The sequence below is a fragment of the Palaemon carinicauda genome, chromosome 13 (genome assembly GCF_036898095.1).
Source record: "Palaemon carinicauda isolate YSFRI2023 chromosome 13, ASM3689809v2, whole genome shotgun sequence".
Taxonomy (NCBI): Eukaryota; Metazoa; Arthropoda; class Malacostraca; order Decapoda; family Palaemonidae; genus Palaemon; species Palaemon carinicauda.
Window position 1 is genome coordinate 32614667 of NC_090737.1, and position 13558 is coordinate 32628224.

Genomic DNA, 13558 nt, shown 5'->3' on the forward strand with positions numbered 1-13558 from the left:
AGGGCTTCCGAGGCGACAAGGGATTTCAAGGTATCCCTGGAGAAATTGGAGACACACCACCTCCTATCACAGTCAGAGGAGAGAAGGGTCAGAAAGGAGAACCCTCTGGTATAAATATTTTGTAAGTATGGGAAGGATTAAGTTTGTTTTCTCTTGTATTAACAAGCTGTTTGAAATGTCAGTTTCATCAGTACTTTTGTTGCTCTTTTGAACAGGATAAGAAACTTGTAAAGAAACCATCTATTGGCTGTAGAGATTACTTTATTTCGATGCAGTAATATCTCCAATAAAGTATCATGCTAATTGGAAATTCTAAGTACAAATAATGTCAAGATTTTTTGTTTCATGAAAGTTATCAAAAATTTTTTCGGGGATTTTAAATTATTGAAAAAAAAAAAAATCCAAATAAAGTCATTGTCTTGATATGAAACCATACAGCAACTCTAAGTACTGAATTTTTCTTTTGGCAATGATCGCCGAGTTTAGGGGTAAACCTCAATCAAAGTGTCTGGGGTCTTGTATACAAATGGTAATTAATGTCATTTTGTTGTTTTTTAATGCTACATGAATCTATAATTCTTTTCTAGTGTGTTATGCAGTGTAAGTGATAATTTTTTTTAGAAGTAAACTGTCAAACTAGAGGGGCACTCAGTAGATCCCAGACCTCGGCCGCGGAAGATTATTTCTCGACCTTGACCTTTGACCTTGACATGTATTAATTGGCTGAGAATTATGACCAAGTTTGAAGTTTCTGTTACAACGATGTCGAAACTTATAGCTGATTATGTGAATTGGACATTATGCTTGACCATGACCTTGACCTTCCAAAATGTAATAATTTCCAGCTATTTACATAACAATAAGTCCCTACGTTTCATTACTCTACGATTAAAATTGTGGCCAGGAAGCTGTTCACAAAAAAATAATAATAATAATAATAATAATAATAATAATAATAATAATAATAATAAACAGGGACGAAAACATAACCTCCTTCCAACTTCGTTTGCGGAGATAAATAGGGTCTAAAATAACGGTAATAGTGCGATTGGATTATGTATTACTAACAGGTTACATTTGAGCCTTATTGAAAATAGACATCCAATCAGGAAGATATCTATATATGTGGTCCGAGAAGAAAAGGTCCTCAGCTGACAAACATTCGGAGGTACAAACAGAACTCCAACTGAAATCATAAATTTCAGATATCAAAAGTTCACAAGGAAATACTGTAATAAAAAAAATATCATAGAATTTAATGCAGTAAGCAATATGAAACGGAACTACGTGTTGACATTTGCTGCTGAAAATCTTAAACACATTATTATTATTATTATTATTATTATTATTATTATTATTTCCTAGTTGGAAAAGCAAAATGCTATAAGCCCGATGGCTCCAACGGGGGAAATAGCCCAGTGAGGAAAGGAACAAGGAAATTACAAGAGAAGTTATTAACAATTGAAATAAAATATTCTAAGAACAGTAACAACATTAGAATAAATATTTTATATATAAACTAAAAAAAAATTTAAAAAAAAGAGGAAGAGAAATAAGATAGAATAGAGTGCCCGAGTGTACCCTCAAGCAAGAGAACTCTACCCCAAGACAGTGAAAGATCATGGTACAGAGGCTACGGCACTGTCCAAGACCAGAGAACAATGGTTTGATTTTGAAGTGTTCTTCTCCTAGAAGAGCTGCTTAACATAGCTAAAGAGTCTCTTCTACCCTTTTCAAGAGGAAAGTAGCCACTGAACAATTACAGAGTAGTAGTTAACCCCTTGAGAGAGGAAGAATTGTTTGTTAATCTCAGTATTGTCAGGTTTATGAGGACAGAGGAGAATATGTAAAGAATAGGCCAGAATATTCGGTGTATGTGTAGGCAAAAGGCAAATGAGCCGTAACCAGAGAGAAGGATCTAAAGTAGTACTGTCTGGCCAGTCAAAGGACCTAACAACTCTCCAGCGGTAGTATCTCAACGGGTGGCTGGTGTCCTGGTCAATCTTCTACCTACATGAGTTAGGTGAAGCGTACCCTAGGCTAAAATTTGACTTACAAACAATTCGACTTGCAAACAATTTGACACACAAACAGCTTCTTGGAACCTATCAAGTTTGTAAGTTGAAGACTTTCAGTATATATCATATATTTGCATGACTAATTTAGCAGTAATACAAGTTATTCTTATTTGATATTTTCTATTTAATACACACATGATACTTTTAGAATACCGTACTGTTAGATATTAAGGAATAAAGAATATTTTATCGTTATTCCACTCAAAAAGGAGAAGATTAGTTGCAAATTGTCTTTACTGTGGTATGATTTTGTACTAAACCCCAATATAGTGACCTGACAAGTCAGGGTTTTCCCTATTACGCATGACACCAGTGATAAAATTTATTGGTTTGATGTACAATTGGTCATAGGAATTCTTGGCACACCTTCCTCTGAGAAAATACACCCAGTCACACCCCTTCTGCGTGGCAAATAACCAAACACATGCTTTAAGGAGAGATAGCAGAGGTGGTGGGTGGGGCTGATCGCAAGAACTTGCCGCTGAGTAAAGATGTGACAGGGTTTATTTCTCTACATCGAGGTGTATGAGGAATTCCTGTATCCAACTACTTTTTTTTTTTTTTTTACGGATCTTTCAGTCAAGTAGCAAATCTTCCCCTGGGCCCCTGGGTCCCAGGGGTCCCTGTTTAAACGAATTACTATAATGCGCTACACTCGTACATTCGAACTGGATACACGAGGGGTGCAATAAGATATGATGATGTACTTTTTGCTTTAACAATATTTACATGAGACATAACTTTGACCAGCTTTGTCATGTGTTGTTATGATCTTTTACATCTGTTGGCATAACCTTTGCTTATCATTAACAGGAAACCTCCACCACAATTTGACCTTATTGGAGATAAGGGAGACCCAGGTTTCATTGGTCCTGCTGGCATACCCGGAAGCACTGGAGGGCCAGGCTTCTTTGGCATCCTCGGAGAAAAGGGTGTCAAAGGAGACCAAGGTAGAGATGGTCAGAAGGGAAAGCCAGGACGTCCAGGTCACAGAGGACCACCTGGTGACAAAGGCTTCAAGGGAGCACCTGGATTTGCTGGCTATCCTGGACCCAAAGGCCCTAAGGTAGGAGCTTCAACTTAATTCCTCCTCTTTTGTGTACAACTCCAAAACTGCGACAATCAGACCCCTGATCTTCATCCTAATTCACTGCAATGAAATTTTTCCAATATTGAAATTTCCTTTTCGGAAACGTTCTGAAATATTGAGATTCCTGGTAAACCTCTTTAATTCCATTATTGTTTCCATCGAAGATTGATAACTATGTGCAGAGATGAAAACCCCACCATACAACATTTCTTGGATAAGGGGGATTCCAATTCCATGTTAAAGCGCAGTATTTTACAGGATTTTCATTTAATTTCTTGATAGTAGCACCGTATGTAATTTGAACATATTATTAAAGGTTAAAGATATCTGGTTTCAGTTCCAATATCATCCAGAGATGCACACCAGAATGTTAGCCTAATCACAGCTAATGATTGCTCTATAAGAAGTGCCCTTCATTTAATTGAAAACTTTTTTCTGTTTTATCAAATGCAAGCAAAATAAGATGAAGATTAGTAAACGAGAGTGGACTCCTAGTGGGACCATTTCAAGTTACAGTAATTTTTAACACAAGATTGCTTTCATTCCAGTCAACGAATGATATATATATATATATATATATATATATATATATATATATATATATATATATATATATATATATATATATATATATATATATATATATATATATATATATATATATATATATATGTATATATATATATATATATATATATATATTATATATATATACATATATATATTTATATTTATATATTTATATATATATATATATATATATATATATATATATAATGACTTGATATTTTCATTATAACTTATTAATCTCAGAATATAATTAAACCACCCACTCAAATGGGACCAAACCACAGTAATTTTCTTAAGTTGTCCTTTCATTTCTAAAGGGTTATGAAGGAACGCCTGGTTTTGATGGCCAGCCAGGTCTCGTCGGAGAACCAGGACCAGAAGGAATGAGGGATCTTGCAGACACTGTTCCGTATATAGGACCACCTGGACCACAAGGCGCTAGAGGATTACCAGGTTTTCCTGGTCCTGACGGTTTCAACGGTCGACCCGGAGGCCTTGGATTACGTGGCGCGCCAGGTTCTCCCGGACAACCTGGACCTGATGGTGCTGATGGTAATCCTGGACGTTCGCAACATGGTGAAGTTGGTGATGCCGGTAAGAATGCTTTGAATTCTTTTGAAAGGTCAATTAACTATCAGAGAAAGATATTTTACATGCAGATACATATGAGGAATAATATATCTATGGAATGAAACTGTCTAAATTAAATAATGTAAATCTGGAGATGGGAATCTCTGTAAGATTTTTCAGTCATGCAGATGGATAGATTATCTGCAAAACAACTCGATTTTTTTCGCCCCTATACTCATAAATTGTGTATGGTTTGCAAGAATTTTATATTCACTCAGCATGATAACTAATTTATCAACACGTGCCAGTGAGCGACTGTTAACTTTGTTGCTTGGGCCAAACATTCTATCCCAAATCAACTTTCTGCTATCATTGTACCATGGCGTAAGTGATTACCCAAATGTGTTTTAAGCAAGGCTAGGCTGGGCCCCACACCATAGATAAATACATATATCAGAACGACTGCAAGATTATTCAACACATTTTTATAATTTCTTATCTGTGCTGTCTATCTAACTTCTATCTCTATTTCTTTTCATTCTTTATAAAGTTCATTGCAGGACTATCACATCTCCACTGAGGCCTCTTAACTTTCTATCCTTTTGTGATAGCTCTCTTTAAAAAGTTAGAAAGTTTTATTTAATATCTTTTGTGTCATTTAGAATATGTATGCCATGTGCCTCCATTCCCTCTTGCTAAGTAAACTTTATCTCCTTCTTACTGCCTTCAGGATTTCTATTTATTCGTTACCTCTTTTTTTACGCTTTATCTATTATTTTTGTTATGAATCCCTCTTAGGATTTCTTATATCTCTTGAAGGCTTTGTCATCGTGATTTGGTTTTGATACGAGTTAGTTTATCACATGTTTCTGATTAATCAATCCACTTTCTTCAATGTTTGTCTCATGCTACAGATTAATTAGTCCACTTTCTTCAAAATTTCTCCTGCTACTTATTAATTCATGCACTTCAATGTTTCTCATGTTACTGATTAATCAATCCAATTTCATCAATGTTTCTTATGTTACTGATGAATTAATCCACTTTCTTTAATGTTTGTCACATGTTCCTTATTAATTAATCCACTTTCTTTACTTTTTGTCTCATGTTACTGATTAATTAATGCATTTTCTTCCATGTTTCATGTTACTGATTAATCAACCCACTTTCTTTAATGTTGATCTCATGTTACTGATTAATCAATCCACTCTCTTTAATGTCTGTCTCATGTTACTGATTACTTAATCCACTTTCTTCAATGTTTATCACATGTTCCTGATTAATTAATCCACTTTCTTCAATGTTTATCACATGTTCCTGATTAATTAATCCACTTTCTTCAATATTTATCACATGTTCCTGATTAATTAATCCACTTTCTTCAATGTTTATCACATGTTCCTGATTAATTAATCCACTTTCTTCAATGTTTATCACATGTTCCTGATTAATTAATCCACTTTCTTCAATGTTTATCACATGTTCCTGATTAATTAATCCACTTTCTTCAATGTTTGTCACATGTTCCTGATTAATTAATCCACTTTCTTCAATGTTTGCCTCATGCTACTGATTAATTGGTCCACTTTCTTCAAAAATTCTCATGTTATTGATTAATTAATGCACTTTCTTCAATGTTTCTCATGTTACTGATTAATCAATCCACTTTATTCAGAGTCTCTCACGTCACTGATTACTTAATCCACTTTCTTCAATGTAATGTTTGTCACATGTTCCTGATTAATTAATGCACTTTCTTCAATGTTTGTCTCATGCTACTGATTAATTATTCCACTGTCTTCAAAATTTCTAATGTTACTGATTGATTAATGCACTTTCTTCAATGTTTCTCATGTTACTGATTAATTAGTCCACTTTCTTCAAAATGTCTCGTTACTAATTAATTAGTCCACTTTCTTCAAAATGTCTCATGTTACTGATTACTTAATCCACTTTCTTCGATGTAATGTTTGTCACATGTTCCTGATTAATTAATGCACTTCTTCAATGTTTGTCTCATGTACTGATTAATCAATGCACTTTCTTCAATGTTTCTCATGTTACTGATTAATCAATGCACTTTCTTCAATGTTTCTCATGTTACTGATTAATCAATGCACTTTCTTCAATGTTTCTCTGTTACTGATTAATTAGCACTTTCTTCAATGTTTCTCATGTTACTGATTAATCAATGCACTTTCTTCAATGTTTTCATGTTACTGATGAATTAATCCTCTTTCTTCAATGTTTCTCACATGTTACTGATTAATCAATGCACTTTCTTCAATGTTTCTCTTGTTACTGATTAATCAATGCACTTTCTTCAATGTTTCTCATGTTACTGATTAATCAATGCACTTTCTTCAATGTTTCTCTTGTTACTGATTAATCAATGCACTTTCTTCAATGTTTCTCTTGTTACTGATTAATCAATGCACTTTCTTCAATGTTTCTCTTGTTACTGATTAATCAATGCACTTTCTTCAATGTTTCTCTTGTTACTGATTAATCAATGCACTTTCTTCAATGTTTCTCTTATTACTGATTAATCAATGCACTTTCTTCAATGTTTCTCATGTTACTGATTAATCAATGCACTTTCTTCAATTTTTCTCTTATTACTGATTAATCAATGCATTTTCTTCAATGTTTCTCTTGTTACTGATTAATCAATGCACTTTCTTCAATGTTTCTCATGTTACTATTTAATTAATCCGTTTTCTTCAAAGTTTATCACATGTTTCTGAATAATTAATCCACTTTCTTCCAGGATTCGATGGTTTGATTGGAAAGCCAGGAAGACGGGGTCCAAGGGGTCCACCTGGATTTCCAGGTTTAAAGGGTATGCCAGGTGATTCAGTTTTTGGAACCAAAGGATTGGATGGTCGTAATGGAAGACCTGGCAGTAATGGTGTTCCTGGAGCAAGAGGATTTTCGGGTCCTAAAGGTATTAAAAAAAAGAAAAAAAAATCTTGGTACTGTTATTGATTGTGTTAATTATTTTACGATTAATGTTTTACGCACATCCCATCATTAATTATTCAACGTTTAAAATTGACATCTATATGACGGTATCTAAATAGTTTACTTTTAAATGAACATAAATAAGGTTAAATATACAAAATACAGTATAATGTTTTCATATATTCGTAATAATTGCCTTGTCTCTCTAAAAGTATGATTTGTTTTTAGTTACAATACCAAAGTTTATTTCAAACCATAGATATATGACAACAGTTAGTAATTCTCTTCAGAGAACACCATCAGATGTGCTTATATTACAAGTCTGTGTTACTTACTAAAGAACTTTGATATGTGAACCCATTAAAGGAAGAAATTTAACGTTGAAAAAACTTAAGAAGTCAAGTGGAAAAATGTATGTTTCAAGTACACTTGATTATTTCCAAATGTAAATGTAGCAAAATTGAAAATGAATGTTGTATCTGGCATAAACCAGTAGCTCCTCAGTTGAAGGCACGTAGTACCTAAATATGGGAAAAAAATTTGATGGATATCATTTGCTTCCTTTTAGTATGCTAGAGCACTTGAGCTATCATGACAGATAACAAATCAGGTACCAATTGAATAGATGTCCCGTCGGATAACAGACCACGTCTGATTGAAAATAGATACAGTACAGAATTGTTGGTATATACCGACAACTTTTATTTTCATACTGAAAAAATATATTTTGTCTAATGCCACATCAATTTCTTTCAGGGCCTAAAGGATTACCTGGCGAAGGAGTTCCTACTCAGGGCCCCAAAGGGCCAAAAGGACTCCAGGGGCCACCAGGTGAACCAGGATATATGGGCCCAAATGGACGGAATGGTATCCCAGGAAGCAAAGGAACAGAAGGAGATTCTTGCATTCCTTCTCCAAGTAAGCCAATAGAGACTCATTCTTAAGTTCCAGTGAAAACATGATGTCAAATTAGTGCAAACAATTTGTCGAATTAGTGCAAACATTATGCCAAATTAGTGCAAACTAGATATGGTTGCTCATGGAAACCACAATGACTATTTTACACACAATATGAGGCTTGACTTTCAAAAATAGCTTATAGCCCATGCAGATGATCCTACTCTGCATGGATTCCATCTGAATATAAACTTCATGTTACCGATTCTCACTAGGCACCCATATGGCAGTGACTCCATAGGGTATTTTACCCTTCTGGTTTTTAATAAAGCACATTTATGATTCAGTTTGAACCAGATGAATAAAAGATAAAAAATATACAAAATATAACTTCCAAATTGGTTTTTGCTGATGTAAATTGGAATGATTTTGTAGGAGAGCCTTGTGAAAGAGGTGATATTGGAACAGCTGGACCTCAAGGATTAAGAGGCCGTCCAGGTCCACCGGGTCTCCCAGGTCCCCGAGGTCCAAAAGGAGCCCCAGGAAATCCTGGTCTCCCTGGTTTCCGAGGCATCGATGGCTTTAAAGGAACGCCTGGTAAGTGAAGTTATAATAATTTTGGTATCCTACTTTGTTTTAGTTTCACCTTACTTCTTATGCTTAAAGTATTTGAACCAAGATTTACGACCAATATTTTTTGTACATACTGTACCTAAGGAGTTTGTATGCACAGTGGGCCTACATATGTTTTGTTTAAAATTCCTTTCTTATTAAGGTTTTGCAACTCTTTGTTAAAATTCCACTGCAAATATCATATCATATGAAAATAATGACTTTATCTAACTTAAGTACTGTTTTTAGATAATGAACTTATTTAACTTTGCTATAAAAAGGAATATTAGTATATTTTGATACTTTTTCAACTCTTCTGAGATTTGCCTAATAATGGCATTTTCATTTAGTCTTTGGTCATATTACTGTAAAGTTACTTCCCTCATTTTAGCTTTATTCTAATCAAACAATAATGACTCTTACTTGTTGGATACTATGAATTCACTCTGCTAATTTACTCTTTGTTTACCAGTTTTACTTAACCAATTTAAGAAGTAAATCTAGTTCCATGATCAATGGCCAATCTCTGCTTGATGTGTCTTATGAAAACCAGCATTGTAGCTGTGCCAGCCAAAGTAATGTACTTTACCACTAACACCTTCCTTTTCTATGATTTTTATTGGTATCACAAGTAAAACCTTTTGTATATTTACTAAAGTGATTGTTCTTATCATTGGTATTTTAGATTGTGTTAATGTCTGATCATTCTTCCCACTGGAATTTTGGATTGTGTTAATGTCTGTAATTCTTCTCACTGGTATTTAAGATATCAGAAGCACTATTAAAAGATTCTATAAGGATGTTGGCAAAGAAAGGTCTGAGTATTATACAGTACATATTGAAATCAGAAAAGCAAAAAGATTCCAATTTTAAATGTGGGATGATTTCATAGGTGCTAATGGAAGACCCGGCAGGAAGGGTGATGTTGGTGAACTTGTGCCGAGTGAAAGTAGCAGAGGCCGATTTGGAAGCGACGGCGAGATAGGAATACCAGGTCTCGTTGGTCAGAAAGGAGAAACTGGACCAGATGGTCCAACTGGGAGAATTGGAATAGATGGTATTAAGGTAAGTTGTGAGAGGGGGGATTAACCTGTTAAAATAGTGACAGGACAACTTTTTAAACATGTGCTGAATAACTGGCAAACTGTACTACATATTGCAATGAGGGAAACAGAAAATGCATTTTATAGCAGTGCAGACCCTGCGAGAGCACTTTGTATCTATAGTCTTCGGTCTCACTAGTTATGCTACTCGGGACCTTCTCCTCCTGTTTCAGTCAGTTCTTTATTCCATGCTGAATTCTTTCTTCAGAATATATCTATCTTCAGTAGAATTCTCATCATCATTTCTTTAGTCACTCAAGTATGTCATTCCTGACAATATTATTATGCTGCCTTTATGGACTACTTTTCTATATCCTTTTTTTTATGGTTTTCATGAAACTCTTCTGACGTTCAGATTGCTTATCTCTCAAAAGTGTTTAAATGCCAACGCTGATCACAGAATAAAAGTTTCCCACTTTCTCCGCTTGTAAAATGCCTCCCCCTCTGGGAACCATCTTGTCATCTGGCAGTCAATGGCAAATAACTAATCGATGAGATGTCATTGATCTCCTTACTTTCAATTCGGAACAAACTGGGTCCAGCCTTAAATATTTTAACATGTTCTGCCCACAAGTGTCGTGAGTAGCAGCCACTTTTCGCAGCTGATTCGTGTAAACATAAAAATAACAAAATAGATTATAGGCAATTATGATAGGTATCATAATTGCCTATAATCTATAATCTATAATCTACGTGGCTGATGTCTGCAATGCATCATCCATGTACGGCTTGCTGGAACAGAAGAGCAATGAGATAGTGTTTATTTGTGAGCAAAGCAAGCCACAGCAGAGCAGAGACCAACTGAGTCTCCCAGAGAGGAAAGGATTTTTTACAAGGAGAGAAAATGGAAAATTCTTGTTTTGAGTTAGGCATCGACATTTAAACAGTTTTGAAAAAGAACCAATATGAACCAAAATTTATGTTGAACAGTCTGACACAAGTTTCTCTTCATATTTTATATTTGGCAAATCAATTTTAATGTTGTTACTAATCTTAAGATATTTTTTATTACTTATTCATTACCTTTCATAAAGCTTAATTATTTCCTTTCCTCGCTGGGAAATTTTTCCTTGTTGAAACCCCTTGCGTTTATAGCATCCTGCTTTTTCCAACATGAGTTATAGCTTAGCAAGTAATATTAAAAATAATCATCATCATCTCCTCCTACGCTATTGACGCAAAGGGCCTCGGTTAGATTTCGCCAGTCGTCTCTTTCTAGAGGATTTAATTCAATGCTTCTCCAATCATCATATCCTACTTCCCACTTCATCGTCCTCAGCCATGTAGGCCTGGGTCTTCCAACTCTTCTAGTGCCTTGTGGAGTCCAATTAAACATTTGGTGAGAGAGAAGAGCATGCCCAAAACATCTTCATCTATCCCTCATCATGATCTCATCCACATATAGCACTCGAGAAAGCTCTCTTAAACTTTCATTTCTAATCCTGTCCTGCCATTTAACTCCCAATATTATTCTGAGGCCTTTTTTCTCAAATCTACTAAATCTATTGGAGATTGTTTCATTGTCATACCATCACTCATGTCCATATAGTAACACCAATCTCACTAAAATTATCAATAGCCTGATTTTTATATGTAATTTCAGGCGTTTTGATTTCAAATTTTACTCAACCTAGTCACTGTCTGATTTGCTCTTTTTAATCTGTCACTGAATTAATTCTAAAGACTATTCTTTACATATTCTCCTCTGTCATCATACACTTCACAACACTGAGATTACCAAACAGTTCTTCTTCGCTCAAGGGGTTAACTACTGTACTGTAATTGTTCAGTGGCTACTTTCCTTTTAGCAAGGGTAGAAGAGACTCTTTAGTTATAGTAAGCAGCTTTTCTAGGAGAAGGACAGTCCAAAATCAAACCATTGTTCTCTAGTCTAGGGTAGTGCCATAGCCTCTGTACCATGGGCTTCCACTGTCTTGGGGTAGAGTTCTCTTGCTTGACGGTACACTCGGGCATACTATTCTATGTTATTTCTCTTCCTCTTGTTTTTTGAAGTTGTAATAGTTTATTTATGAAAGATTTATTTTAATGTTGTTACTTATCGTAAAATATTTTATCTTAAATATCAATTACTTCTCTTGTAATTTATTTATTTCTTGATTGGAGCCCCTGGGCTTATAGAATCTTGCTTTTCCAACTAGGGTTATAGTTTAGCATGTAATAATGATAATAATAATATCATTATCATTACAGGGTGATCAGGGAAATGATGGAATTCCTGGAAATCCCGGTAGACCAGGATTACCTGGACCGCGAGGAGATGACGGCATCCCAATCGATGGCCCCAGAGGCAGAAAGTAATCAACTTGCTTTTGTTCACAACATTATTTAAATTTAAGATGGTAAAATGCTAACATTTCTACACAACATTTACGATGATATTTTCTTATAAAAAATATTTACATTTGTGAAGTTGCATAACATTAACGAAGCATAACAACCTTGGAAGCCGTTCCCCATTTTACAAATTTAAGTATATCAGAATTATTCATTCTTTAGGCCATATTATTGCATGGATTTTGTTGTCCTTATATATCATTGCATCCTTTTTTTAAAAATTGATTTGTAGTCCTATTATGTATAACTTATCTTTGTTAAACTAACATCCAAATTCTCCTTTGATATTTACAGTAGAATTTATATCTTTGATTTTGTGTATAGTGTAACATAAAAATTTTTTAGTTTTGGTCCAATAAGAGGTCATATATATAGTAAATACTGTACAAATGCTACTTGGAGCTTCATCTGTTTGTTTTATATCTCATGGATGCTATAGACATTTTACTCCTAAATTACTATTCTTTTTTAATGTAATATGAAAACATAGGCTACTGTACTATTTCTCCTACTATGAAAACATAGGCTACTGTAATATTTCTCCTACTATGAAAACATAGGCTACTGTACTATTTCTCCTACTATGAAAACATAGGCTACTGTAATATTTTTCCTATGAAAAAATTGGCTACTGTACTATTTTTTTCTAACATGAAAACAAGTTACTGTACTATTTTTCCTACCATGAAAACATAGGCAACTGTACTATTTTTCCTACCATGAAAACATAGGCTACTGTACTATTTTTCCTACCATGAAAACATAGGCTACTGTACTATTTTTCCTACCATGAAAACATAGGCTACTGTACTATTTTTCCTACCATGAAAACATAGGCTACTGTACTATTTTTCCTACCATGAAAACATAGGCAACTGTAATATTTTTCCTACCATGAAAACATAGGCTACTGTACTATTTTTCCTACCATGAAAACATAGGCTACTGTACTATTTTTCCTACCATGAAAACATAGGCAACTGTAATATTTTTCCTACCATGAAAACATAGGCTACTGTACTATTTTTCCTACCATGAAAACACAGGCAACTGTAATATTTTTCCTACCATGAAACCATAGGCTACTGTACTATTTTTCCTACCATGAAAACATAGGCTACTGTACTATTTTTCCTACCATGAAAACATAGGCTACTGTACTATTTTTCCTACCATGAAAACATAGGCTACTGTACTATTTTTCCTACCATGAAAACATAGGCTACTGTACTATTTTTCCTACCATGAAAACATAGGCTACTGTACTATTTTTCCTACCATGAAAACATAGGCTACTGTACTATTTTTCCTACCATGAT

The 13558-nt window shown here is 34.4% G+C and overlaps 1 protein-coding gene across 1 annotated transcript in view; it reads left to right on the forward strand.

The window, feature by feature from the left end:
• The window catches only part of LOC137652264 (collagen alpha-2(IV) chain-like), a 61242-nt gene that overhangs the window by 21694 nt on the left and 25990 nt on the right, over positions 1 to 13558 (forward strand). The window contains exons 5-12 of the mRNA XM_068385531.1: positions 3 to 121; positions 2892 to 3144; positions 4056 to 4332; positions 7079 to 7255; positions 8029 to 8190; positions 8605 to 8766; positions 9674 to 9846; positions 12096 to 12199. Of these exons, the coding sequence (XP_068241632.1) occupies positions 3 to 121; positions 2892 to 3144; positions 4056 to 4332; positions 7079 to 7255; positions 8029 to 8190; positions 8605 to 8766; positions 9674 to 9846; positions 12096 to 12199 (1427 nt within the window). The remainder of the gene's footprint in view (positions 1 to 2; positions 122 to 2891; positions 3145 to 4055; positions 4333 to 7078; positions 7256 to 8028; positions 8191 to 8604; positions 8767 to 9673; positions 9847 to 12095; positions 12200 to 13558) is intronic.